The sequence below is a fragment of the Tetrahymena thermophila genome (genome assembly GCF_000189635.1).
Source record: "Tetrahymena thermophila SB210 genomic scaffold scf_8254634, whole genome shotgun sequence".
Taxonomy (NCBI): Eukaryota; Ciliophora; class Oligohymenophorea; order Hymenostomatida; family Tetrahymenidae; genus Tetrahymena; species Tetrahymena thermophila.
In genome coordinates, this window is record NW_002476403.1 from 143,331 (window position 1) to 156,720 (window position 13,390).

Genomic DNA, 13,390 nt, shown 5'->3' on the forward strand with positions numbered 1-13,390 from the left:
CAGCAGCTGATAATTTAATCACCACTCAAAAAATTAGAGGCTTAGATACAAAATTATTAGGATCTCCAAATGTAATAGCGACAGCTTAAAAATATTATGGATGTCCAACCTTAAAAGGAATGTAATTAGAAAATCAAGTAATTTAATTAAATCTAAAAAAATGATAAAATCTTTATTCTAAGTTTATCTATTTTTTTATTTATTTTAACTAATAAATTAATTTATTTATTTAGGGTGGCTAAGGCTCTATAAACTCACATTGGGAGAGAACAGTTATAAGAAGTGAAATAATGACTGCTTCTGCTCTTACAGAAGGTTTGAATTTGACTTTTTTCACAATAGCTCTTCTAAAAGATACTGGATATTGGGATGATGTTAATGAAAATTTAACTGATCCTATTTATTGGGGAAGAGGTAAAGGTTGTGATTTCTTTGAAAAAGCTTGTTAAAGTACTACTCAGTATGAAGAATTTGCAACTCCTGATTAATCAGCTTGTTCTTTTTGGGGTGATGGGCAAGGAAAAGGTTCAAGTTCTGATTCTTTTGGTGATACTTGTAGTGTTATTCAAATTTTCAGTAATCGTTTATGCAGCGATATAGCCAATTAAAGCTACTAAAATAAACCTGCTTCATTTAACGCTGACACTTCCAATGATTTTTCATATAATTCGAAATGTTTTGTTTCTAATGTTTATAGTCCTAATTCTTAATATTAATACAAAAATGAAAATTTGAGATGCCATTTTTATTAATGTACTCCTGACAAAACACAATTAACTATTTATTTCTCTTAAATTCCAAATACTTAAGTTGTTTGTAGAATTAGTGATTAAGGTAATTAAATGACAGTGGTCTATTAAGGTAAAACCTTAGGTCAAGTAACTTGTCCATCTAATATAGCAAGATTATGCGATGATTAATAGTGTGTTAATTTTTGTACTTATAATGGAATTTGTATTCGAGGATAGTGTTTATGCAATCCTGGTTTTGGAGGAGTTGATTGCAGTCAATAGTGTTCGGGTTTTATTTCATAGGAAGGAATATGTGTGGCTTCATGTCCAAATGGCACATTTGGAAACTCTGATAATGTATTATTTTTATTTTTATTAATTTGAATTTCAAAATAAATCTAATAAAATGACAATTTTATTTAAATTAGAAATTATTTTAAAAATAAAATAATTTAAAAATTTTGTATTTCAAATATCCAATTTAAAAATTTTTGAGTAATATTACTTACTTACTGATCTTGGTTTTTTTATTTCATAAAATATAGTAAAGTGCCTTTTTAATTTTGGAAAGGCTATACTTATTAGTATTTAATTAAAAAAAATTTAGATAACTACTAATGTAATACAAAAAATATTAGATTAAATTTTGAAAATCTTATTTAGTTAGTTTTTAAAAATTAATAATAAAGTATATTTTTGATAAAAACTAATTTTTTGATTTTAATTAATTATTTACAGTATATAAGAATAGAATATATTATTATAACCAAAATATTCAAATTAAATATTATTTTAAATTTAAGTTCCAATTTTCTCTTTTGAAAATCGATTTTCATATGCAAGTTTTTTATTTTTTCAAAAATTAAAATGCAATATTTGAAAAATAAAAACTAACTTTGAATTTTTGTAAATTTAATATTTATTTTTTTGATAGGTATGTAGACCAACTTGTCCAAATGGATATTATCCAGACTCTGGTACAGGTTTGTGCAAATAATGTGATTTTTCTTGCTCATAGTGCTCAGGTCCAAGCAAAAATTAATGTAAAGCATGTCAATTTTTAACATATTTAAGTAATGGTTCATGTGTTACAACTTGTCCAAATGGATAGTTTGCTGATGAAGTATCAAAGACGTGTTTTAACTGTCCAGATGGATGCTCTAGTTGTACTAGTTATACTAATTGCACTGGTTGTAAATCTAATTATATAAAGAGTTTAACATCATGCATTAATTCTTCATGCACTACTCCTTGTGCTACATGTAAATCTGCTACTCCAACTAGTTGTCTATCTTGTGCATAAAATCTTTATCTTTAGCCATCATCAAATAAATGTGATTCTTCTTGTCCACTAGGTTACTATAAAAATTCAATAGATATGACTTGTACTGCTTGTCTAACTGGGTGTAAAAACTGCACTGATGCTAAAACCTGTATTTAATGTGACAGTTCTAATGGTTACAGGCTATACGGTAGCTCGTGTACTATTTGTACAAAGCCTTGCGCCACTTGTTCTTCTATAAATCCTAGTTCTTGTTTATCTTGCGAAAATAGTTTGTACCTCTAAAATAATTAATGTGTTGCAACATGTTCAAAAGGATATTTTAATGGCCCAAATTACACTTGCTCTCCATGCCTTAAAGGATGCGATGAATGTTCTGATGGAAATTCTTGTAAAACTTGCAATTCTTAATATAAACCTTTCACATATAAAAATTAGCAAGTTTGCATGAATTCCTAATCTTGCTTTTCTCCCTGCTCTACTTGTATTGGTTCTTTCTAACCTGCAACATGTGCATCATGTAATCCAAATTTTTATCTATAAGGTACAAGCTGCGTAGCTAAATGTAATTAAGGATATTATGGTAATAAATCAAATTAAACATGTACCTAATGTCCAACAAATTGTTCAAATTGTTCCGATCCCTCAACATGCTTATCTTGTTCAAATAACTATGTAAATAATAATTTTTTGATAATCTATTTACCTAATAAATATATTTTATATTTAAAAAGTTTCTTTCTGAAAAAAGCTGCGTATTAGCATGCCCTAGAGGATAAAATGGAAATAGCAATAAAATTTGTGTTTCAGTAGATGCTAAAACGTTTGCAAACACAAATTATTTTACCATAATACTTATATTTTTATTGATAGTTTTATTTTGATTAGTAATAATAATAAATTGATTTTATGAATTATGTGAACGATACCCTATCTTAGAATTTTTAATTTATGAATTTTGATCAATTTCATTTTAATTTTATCATTAATAACTAATTAATTACAATAATAAATTCTTTTAAATAAACTATGAACAAAACAAACAAGTAGATAAATAAAAATATATAATTTATAATAATTATAAAGCAGCATAAGGGCTTAAAAAAAAAAATTAATTTTTGATTATTTTCAAAATAATTTTTATAAATTATGCTTGTTTGTGTGAAAAAACAAAATATCTTTCATAAAAGTAAAATTTATTATGTATTTTTTTCATGCCTACCTAAATAACATAAACATTTAAGCTAATTTAATTTATTGCTTATCATCAATTTAATTTTGATTTAATTATTAGTCACTAATTAATTACAATAATAAATTCTTGTGAATAGATTAAGAACAAAACAAACAAGTAGATAAATAAAAATATATAATTTATACTAATAAAAAAGCAGCATATGAGCTAATAAAAACCTAAAAATTAACAATTAATTACAAAATAAATTTTCAATAAATAAATGATACTTGTTTGTGTGAAAAAAAAGAATTATTTTGTATTTTTTTAAAATTATTAAATGACTTTCATTATTTATAAAATTTAAGATAATTAAAAAGTAAAAATAATCAAAAGTATTAAAAGTAGAGTAAATGAAATTATTAAAATTTAAGTAAATAAAAAATGATGCAAAAAAAAAGTAAAATACTAATTGTTGTTTCAATCATATTATGAAGTATTAAAATCTAGCCTAGCCTACTTATATTACCTTACCTTATCTTATCTAATCAAATATTTAATTTAATTTATTGCTTTTAGTCAATTAAATTTTAATTTCATCCTTTTGACTAATTAATTATGATAATAAATTCTTATATATAAGTAATGAACAAAAGAAAGCAATCAAGGAGATAAATAAAATTTTATATAATTTATAGTTATTTTTAAAACAGCATGCATGTAGAAAAAACAATAGTTAACTTTAAAATAATTAATTATTTTTTTCTCAATTTAATTAATTTTAACTCAAATAATTTGTTACTAATTAATTACAATAATAAATTCTTCTTAATTAATTAAGTCTATTAAAAGAATGATTAAATATGAGATAATTAATTTTTTAATTAAATTAACACATTTTTTGAAAGCTAAATTAATTAAAAAAAAGATTTTTATAATTTTAATTATTGATAAACTCGAGATAAAATGTTTAAGCTATTTAGAGAAAAAAAGGATAAATATAACAGAAAATGCATTTGGAGAGTTTAGAGTGTAATCAGAACTTTATTTTTTGATATAAAAATTTACTCTTATTATTTAAAATAGTTATTAAGTAATTAACCTGAATCAGAAACAGGCTTCAAAATTCAGTTACTATTAATAAATAAACTTAGTTTGTTTTACTAATTTTTATAATTTAAAAAAAAATTTATCTTTTTGATAGATAGTAATTATTAGTAGGATGAATACTTCCATATTTTTTTATTTTTGAAGAATCTTAAGATTAACAAATGGACTTAAAATTTAAAGAATTTTCACAAATACAAATAAATTTGGCTCAAATTAAGTTAAAAATTTGATTTATGGAGGGAGACTTTTAAAATTGAGAAAGAAAAAAAAAATAATTGCAGAGATAAGACTTAAATAAATATTCCATAATTATAAATTTAAATTCGATATTTACCTGATTTACCTGTTCATAAAAATAAATTTTTAATTTAGAAACCAAATAAAACTAATAATAAATAAATTAATATTTAAATAAAAAAAAAGCAAGCAAAATAAATTCGTAATAAAATAAAGAACTTAAAATAAATTTAAATAAAGATTATAAAAAAACTAAAATCAACAGAATATTTGAATCCATTAAATCAAAAATATTTATTATTTTTTTAATTTATTTTTAAAAGGTTTGATGAAATAAGCGAATAAGATTTTTTAAAAATGAGTTCTGCCTTATCAAATTGCTCTAATCTTTAAGTTTTAAATTTAAATTTTGAGTATTATTTATTTTTTTTTATTAATTTCTTTTGGATAAACTAATTTAAAAGCTTGATAATTGGCTTTTTTATTATCATTTTTATTTATTTTTTTATTAAATTATTACTTACTTATTTTTTTAATACTTAAATGAGCATTTTGATATAAAATTAGATATATTTGTATTAAGACTTTAATTTTACTTAATAAAATTTTAGTAATCATTGTGTGATTAGTGATCAAAGTATCTAGGCATTAGCCACTTCTTTATAGAACTGCAAAAATGTCTTTTATTTCAGCTTACGTTTAAATTGGTAAATCCAAATAGTTTTGTTAATATTTTTTTTGCTTAATTTTTATTTTTAATTCTTTAATATCAATAATATTTTAGCTCATTTATATTTTTCTATTTAACAATTAAACTAACTTTTTTTTTTAAGTTTAGATTAACTTACTGAAAAGGGAGTATAAGATTTAGGACTTATTTTAGAAAGATTTAAAGATCTTACAAAATTGAAACTTCAAATTAAGTAAATTCAATTTATAGTTTTATTTTTAAGATAAAGACTGATTTTGTAGATAGATAAGCAAATTAAAAAATAAAACTTTTATTTTAAAATTTTTTTTCATGTTAAAATATTTAATTCATTAAATATTATTTTTATCTATTTTAACATTTGTTAATAAATAAATAAATTTATTTCTTAATCTTAAAGATGTCTAAATGATGAAAAGAGTAAACAAATCTTATTCCAAGCTTTAGCAAAATGCTTGAAACTATAATTTCTTGCACTTATTTTCAAGTAATAATTTGTTAATTTATTAATTCTTTGACAAATTTTCTCAATTTTTAATAACACTTTAGTTTCCTTTTTTTTCTTTTTTCTTATAAATTAATAATTTAAATTTAACTTTGAAATTATTTTAATTTAATTTTGGATTTTAAAGTTAATTAATACTTATAATTTAAAAGTTGGTTTGAATTTGAGGATGCTGATGCTAAATATTTAGGAGTTTGTTTATCTAATTGTGTTAATCTGACTACTTTCAAACTCAAATCCTTGTAAAGATAATAGCTTTTTTGTTTATTTTATTATTTATTTATTTTTTTGCTCTAACAAAAACTAAAAAAAATTAGAAGTTTTATTTGATTGGAATTTTTGAATTGATTTGTTTGTTTGTTTGTTTGTTTGTTTTCTTAATAGCAAATTCAGTATTTTTTTCTTTTTAGAAATATTACACACACTATTTACTTTTAATTTTGCATTTTTTTCTAAAATATTATTAATCTTATTAAAATAAAATATTACTAGATCTCAAAAGATGGGTTATAAGGGTATATAAGATCTATTTTTTGCTTTAACCAACTGCTCTAAGCTCTCAACAATCTTGATAGAGATAAGATTTAAGTAATATATTTTAATATCTTACATTTTTGTAATTCTTTTAAATTATATTCTATTTTTTAAAATAAATATATTTCTATTGTTTTTTAAAGGTATCATGAAAATGATTATGAACATTAATTAGATTAAATAGGTATATGCTCTGCTTTACCGTATTTTCCAAAACTCTCAAAACTAAAACTAGAACTACAGTAAAAATATTATTTTAATCATATTTTTTTTTTATAGAATCATTTTGGTTTTTTTGTTGATAGCTCTGTATTCATTTTAAATAAGTCATTTCATTTTTGAGCTTTTAATAAATAAAATTATTAATTTTGAAAGTAAAGAAGTTATTGGCGCTAAGAGTCTTTTAGATTTAGGGAATGATTTAGCAGGATGTTCTAATCTTTAAATTCTAGAACTCTCTTTCATGTAAGAATAGTTAAATTATTTTTCGATTGCTATTTGATCATTTATTGCTTCAAAGAATATGAACAGAAAAATATTTTGATTTAATTTTGTTTGATATGTTAACCAATTATTTTCTGATAGTATGTGAAAAAACTTTTCTTTTTTTCATTTTTTAATTTTATACATTTTTGTCAAATTTACTAAAAAGGAATGAGATGAGCTCAAAGTGCACATTAGAACTAGGATCTGCTTTAGCTAAAAGCTCAAGTCTTTCAATTTTAAAACTTGATTTAAGGTAAAAATCATTAATATGTGTTATGCTTTTTATAATTTTTTGCTAACTTTTTTAATTTTAAATGGAAACCAAACATTATTTTAATGTCTTTAGTAATTACTTTTCTTCATTTTTTTTTTTCAAAATTTTTAGCAGTTTCGTTTTGAATAAAACTATTTATTTTTATTTTTCTTATTTGTCCTTTAAAATTAATTCTATTTTATTAAGTCAGAATAAAATTGATGATGAAGGTGTTTCTAATTTAGGGTTTACTTTAAAAAACTGTTCTAAATTATCAAATTTAGATCTTAATTTAGCGTAAAATTTAGATTTTTATTTGAAAATTAACTAAAATTTTTTATCATTACTAATAAAGAGAAAATAACTTTGGCAAATAGGGAGTATCACATTTAATAACTTATTTATCAAGCAATACTAGTCTCACAACTTTAAAGCTTAACCTCTAGTAAAAAAACAGGATTATTTATGAAAATAACCAATTATTATTCAAATATTTAATTTTTATATAATTCATTAAAAAAATCAACTAAATAACAATTTAAATTATTGATAAATAATATAAATTTTTTACTTTAAATTTTATTTAATCTTTTTATTCTTAAATTTTTTTTATTTAAAAAAATATTTCTCCTTCTTCTTTTTTTAGTTTAATAATTTTTACCCTTTTTAAAGGTAAAATAAATTGGATGATGAAGCAGTATCAGGTATAGGATCTTCTTTTATAAAATCCTCTAAAATCAGGAATTTAACACTTGAACTTATGTAAAATAATTTATGTTTATTCTTTTCTTTATCATTCCATCAGAATTTCAATTTGGAATTAAAGTTAAAACATTTTAAAGAATAATTTTAAGAATAACTAAATTTACATAGTTCGAAAGGCTAATTAGTAAAGCAAAGATATACATAAATTTAATCCATAAATAATTAATAGAAAAACATAAAATATTTGAATAGATTAGGAATTAATGAAGGAAATTCTTTTCAAAACTAACTTTGATTATTACTTCTTGTTATCTACCTTTATTTTGTTCCTTTGTTTTTTGTTGAAGTTTTTTTAATATTTTTTAATAGGGAAAATGAAATTGATAAATAAGGTGTAAAAGAATTAGGATCTGCTTTTCAAAGTTGGGATAATATTTAAATTATAACAATTGATATCTCGTAATAAATATTTTTTACTTAATAAATTTTATTTATCATCAACTTTTTTCTTATCATAAACTAAACTAAGAAAAACAAGAATAAAAAGTTAATGTTTTATTTCTTGTTGTAATTGAATTTATTTTTATAATATTCATATTTTATTCTATTTTAATAAGGACTAAATCAATTTTTTTTATAGAAAAAATGTTTATTTTTAATTATAAATATAGGTATAATAAACTAAGAGATAAATCAGAATCTGAAAAACTCTATTATTACATGTTTAAAATGAAGAGATTAGTTTAAAAATATTTGGGATACTCTTACTATAATAATTGATTAATAGGATTTAACGTAAAATAAATTATCATTGAGATTTTTCATAAGCCATAACTTGGTTTTGGTCTTAGTCAAAATAATATACTTTTAAAATTTATTAAATAATTTTAAATGTAAATTTATTTGGTATTATTTGTTTATTTATGTAAATCTATTTAAATTCAAAAACTGATACTTTTTTATTTTTTTATTCAATTTTAAAAGTGATAAAATATGAAATAATATCTCAAATAAAAATATTATTATTATTCGTTCTATTTATTATTTACTTAGATAAAACATTCTTCTTTTTTTCAAAGATATTTTACATTCTTCCATATATTTATTTATTAAAAAACTACATTTTATTAAATTAAAAAAAAAACTGAGTTAATTCTATTTTTCTGGATACTTTTGATTATATGTTAAGTTTTAAAATTTAATTTATAAATTTTTTTAATGATAATTTTTTATACTTTTTAATAATGTTTAAGACGGGTTACATTATTTTAAATTTCACAAAATATCTCAAATTAAAAAATTACAGTCCCAAGAACAAGTAAAAATAAGAAAAACAATTTAACAAAGAGATATAGGTGCTATAATTCATTTATAATAAATTAAAAAGAATTATTTTTAATTGAAAAATATCTGTTAAATTATTGTAATTTAACATATAAATTTTGATCAATTTAATTTTAATTTCATCATTTATTTATGGCTAATTAATTAATTAATTAATTACAATAATACATTCTTATAAATAGATTTAGAACAAAATAAACAAGTAAAAAAATAAAAACATTTTATTTATATTAATTTTTATAAAAAAATTAATCGCAATTTATTATTAGCTTTAAATTAAATTTTCAATCAACTGTACTTGTTTTTTTGTTTGTTTGTTTGTTTGTGTGAAAATAACAAAATATCTAAAATAAAAACAAAATTTAATTTTTATTTTTCTAAAATTCATAATTGATACTAATTATGATAAATAAGATTTAAGATAATTAAAGAGTAGGTAGTATCTATCTAATAAGCAATCAAAATTGTCAAAAGCATATTCAATTAAATTAGTAAATTTGAAACAAACCAAAAAAAAAAAAGAGTAATCAAAAAGTTTTTGAACGAACAAAAGAATAAAAGATTTTTTATTTTTTGAAGCTACTTTAATCCCAAATTTAGTTTATTATTTTTTTTCCATTTATTTAATATTAACTCTAATAATTTATTACTAATTAATTACAATAATAAATTCTTATAAAATTAATTAAACCTATTAAAACAAAGAATACACATGAAATAATTGAAAGCTAAATGAACTAAAAAAAAGATTTTTTATAATTTTAATTATTGGTAAACTAAAGATAAAATGAATCTTCTAGAGAGAGAGAAAAATTATAAACTTAACAGAAGACCTTTGACTCTTAGGGATGTATCAGACAGATACTTTGTTTTTTTATTTTTAAAATTTACTCCTATTTAAAAAAAAGATTTTAAGTTATTCACTTGAGTCAGAAACAGGCATCAAAATTGATTTAATGTAAATAAATAAATAAACTAATTTTTTATGATTAAAAAAAAATCTAATTATTTTTCATCACTAATATTCCAATTCCATAATAATTTTTAGGAGAATGAACATTTCCATATTTTTTGAATAATCTTAAGATTTAATAAATATATTTAAATTAAAAAAATATTCACAAATCAAATAAATTTGGCTCGAATTAAGTAGATAATTTAATTTATGGAGGCTTTTGAAAATGATAAAGAAGATATATATAAAAATAATTGAAAATGTAAGACTTAAATAAATAATCTATATTATTGTAAACTAAACTAAAATTTGATATTTACTTGCAATATTTTATTTTAAAGATTTAGTAAAAATAAAAATAAAATTTTTAATTTAGAAAGTTAAAGCAATAAATATCAAATAAATAAATAAATAAATAAATAAATAAAATAAAAAATATATTTTAAAATAATTTTTTAAATAAAAAAATAATAAAATTCAAAACAAATTAGAAATAAAAAAAATTTTAAATGATAAAAAAAATCGAAATTAATAAAATACTTGTATAAATTAATTTAAAATATTTTTTTAATTATTAAAAGCTGTGATGATATGAATGAATAAGATTTTTAAAAAATATGTTCTGTCTTATCAAATTGCTCTAATCTTTAAGTTTTAAAATTAGAATTTGGGTATCATTTATTTTATTGATTTATAAAGTCAATGTGAGAAATGGAAGCAATGTCAATTAATTTAGGCATTTGAAAAAGATTGATAATTAATTGGCATTCTTATTACTATTCTCTTAATTTATTATATAAAATGATTATTTATTTTCATAAATACTTAAATGAGTATTTTGATATAAAATTATAAATTTTATAATGACTTTAATTTTTTTTATTAAATCTTTAGCCATAATTGTATGATTATTGATGATCAATGTTTATCAGCATTAGCTACTGCTTTATCGAACTGCAAAAAAATCTTTGATTTCAGATTATGTTTAATGTAAAATATGTTATTAATGTTTAATTATTTAAAAATTTTGTTAGAAAACAAGCTTGTTACTAACTAAATAAATCCAAGTCTGTTTTCTAAGTTTGTTAATTTTTTTTTCTAATTTAATTAATTTATATCAAATATTTTTTTAGCTCATTAAAAATTTTCTATTTTTTCATTTTCTATTTAATAATTAAACTAACATTTTTTTAAGAGATGCTAATCTTACTGAAAAGGGGATTTAAGATTTAGGACTTATTTTAGAAAGATTTAAAGGTCTCACTAAATTGGAAATTGACTTTCAGTAAACTTAATTTATATTTTTTGTTTAAAATAAAAATTGAAATTGTAGAAATATAACCAAAATAGTTAAAAATAAAACTTTTATTTAAAAAATTTTTTTCATCTCAAAATATTAAATTCACTAAATATTATTTTTATCTTTTTTTACATTTGTTAATAAATAAATAAATAAATTTCTAAATCTTTAAGAAGTTCAATTGGTGAAAAGAGTAGACCAATCTTATTCTAAGCTTTAGCAAAATGCATTAGTCTATAATTTCTTATACTTTTGTTAAAGTAAGGAGTTTTATTTAATTAATTTATTATTTTTGTGAAATTTTTCAATTTTAGCAATAAATAAATTTCAATTTTTTTTCTTTTTATTAATTTATTTAAAACTTAAATTTAATTTTGAAATTATTTTAATTTAATTTTGGATTTTTAAAATAAATTAATACTTGATAATTTACAAGTTAAGAAAAACTTGAGGATGCTGATGCAAAATATTTAGGAGTTTGTTTATCTAATTGTGTTAATCTCACTACTTTCATATTCTAGTCTAAGTAAAAATAATAACTTTTTGTTTAATTTATCATTTATTTCTTTGCTCTAATAAAAAAAAATTTCTAAATAGCAAATTTAATACTTTTTTTTATTACAAATATTACACAATTTATTTTTATTATTAGCATCTTTTATCAAAATATTATAAATTTTATTGATATACAAATTAATAGATATTCAGAAATTGGTTATAAGGGTATATCAGATCTATGCTAAGCTTTAATTACCAGTGCCAATCTCTAAAATATCTTTATAGAGAAAAATTTGAAGTAAGATATTTTAATATCTTAAATTTTTTGTGATTCTTTTAAATTATATCCTATTTTATTAAATAAATATTTATCTTTTATTTTATATAGCCATTAAGAAAAAGTTTATGAACATTAGTTAGATTAATTAGGCATATGCTCTGCTTTAACGAAATATCCAAAACTCTAACTAAAACTAGGAATAAAGTAAAAATATTATTTTAATCTTACTATTTTTTATTTTTAGAATTATGTAGATTTTATTATTTTGATTTCTTAGCTCGCTATTTTTTTTAATGAGTCATTTTATTTTTGAGCTAAATTTTTATAATAATTTTAATTTTGAAAGTATTGAAGTTATTGGTACTAAGAATCTTTTAGATTTAGGGAATGATTTAGCATAATGTTCAAATCTTTAAACTCTAGAACTCTTATTCATGTAAGAATTGTTAACTAATTAATTAATTATACTAATGCAATATGATCATTTATTATTCAAAATAATATGAACAGAAAAATGGTTTACTTTAATTTTTATAGTTTAATTAATTATATTTTGATAGTATGTGATAAAAAATTTCTTTTTTTCATTTTTATATGCTTAATTTTTTACATTTTTGTCAAATCTATAAAAAAAAGGAATGAAATAGATGCATAGTGTATATTAGGACTAGGATATGCTTTAGCTAAAAGCTAAAGTATTTCAATTTTAAAACTTGACTTAAGGTAAATATAATTAATTTATGTTATCTTTTTTATCCATTTTTTAGCAAACTTTTTTTAATTTTAATTAGAGATCAAACATTACTATTTTTGTTTAAAGTGATTATATTTCTCTTTCATTTTCTATTTTCATACCTATTTTTAATAAAATTTAGCAATTTCTTATTGAATGTTAGCTATTTTTTATACTATTTATTATTATTTTTATTATACTTATTTGTCCTTTAAATTTAATTCTATTTTAATAAGGATAAGTTAAATTGATGATGAAGGTGTTTTTAATTTAGGGTTTACTTTAAAAAACTGTTCTAAATTAACAAATTTAGATCTTTATTTATAGTAAAAATAATTATTTTTAAAAAATTTTTATTTATTACAATTTTAGCTTATTATTTGAAAATTAGCTAAAGTTATTTATTTATTTATCATTAATAATAAAAGAGAAAATAACTTTGGTAAATAGGGAATATCAAATTTATTTGCTAATTTATCAAGCAGTACTAGTCTCACAACTTTAAATCTTAAACTCGGGTAAAACAAGATATTTTATAAAAAATAATAACCAAT

General features: G+C 19.5%; 3 protein-coding genes across 3 annotated transcripts; all 3 read left to right on the forward strand. All coding sequences in view use genetic code 6, as the record gives it.

The window, feature by feature from the left end:
- Nucleotides 1–290: 290 nt before the first annotated feature.
- Nucleotides 291–2,897, forward strand: TTHERM_00980960 (leishmanolysin family protein; the record flags this gene model as incomplete). Its single annotated transcript, XM_001016929.3, has 3 exons — nucleotides 291–1,088; nucleotides 1,666–2,688; nucleotides 2,748–2,897. 3 exons carry the CDS (start codon nucleotides 291–293, stop codon nucleotides 2,895–2,897), a joined length of 1,971 nt encoding a protein of 656 aa, XP_001016929.3.
- Nucleotides 2,898–4,153: 1,256 nt separating this feature from the next.
- On the forward strand, nucleotides 4,154–8,506 carry TTHERM_000980961 (kinase domain protein; the record flags this gene model as incomplete). The annotated part of the gene is made up of 16 exons (XM_012797825.1): nucleotides 4,154–4,219; nucleotides 4,274–4,317; nucleotides 4,858–4,947; nucleotides 5,146–5,241; nucleotides 5,368–5,457; nucleotides 5,644–5,730; nucleotides 5,901–5,990; nucleotides 6,241–6,336; nucleotides 6,426–6,524; nucleotides 6,658–6,747; nucleotides 6,935–7,021; nucleotides 7,229–7,318; nucleotides 7,377–7,466; nucleotides 7,694–7,783; nucleotides 8,096–8,185; nucleotides 8,398–8,506. 16 exons carry the CDS (start codon nucleotides 4,154–4,156, stop codon nucleotides 8,504–8,506), a joined length of 1,404 nt encoding a protein of 467 aa, XP_012653279.1.
- Nucleotides 8,507–9,857: 1,351 nt separating this feature from the next.
- Nucleotides 9,858–12,926, forward strand: TTHERM_000980962 (transmembrane protein, putative; the record flags this gene model as incomplete). The annotated part of the gene is made up of 10 exons (XM_012797826.1): nucleotides 9,858–9,920; nucleotides 9,979–10,028; nucleotides 10,607–10,696; nucleotides 10,920–11,015; nucleotides 11,221–11,310; nucleotides 11,762–11,851; nucleotides 12,026–12,121; nucleotides 12,212–12,307; nucleotides 12,450–12,539; nucleotides 12,740–12,926. 10 exons carry the CDS (start codon nucleotides 9,858–9,860, stop codon nucleotides 12,924–12,926), a joined length of 948 nt encoding a protein of 315 aa, XP_012653280.1.
- Between the last annotated feature and the right edge of the window lie 464 nt (nucleotides 12,927–13,390).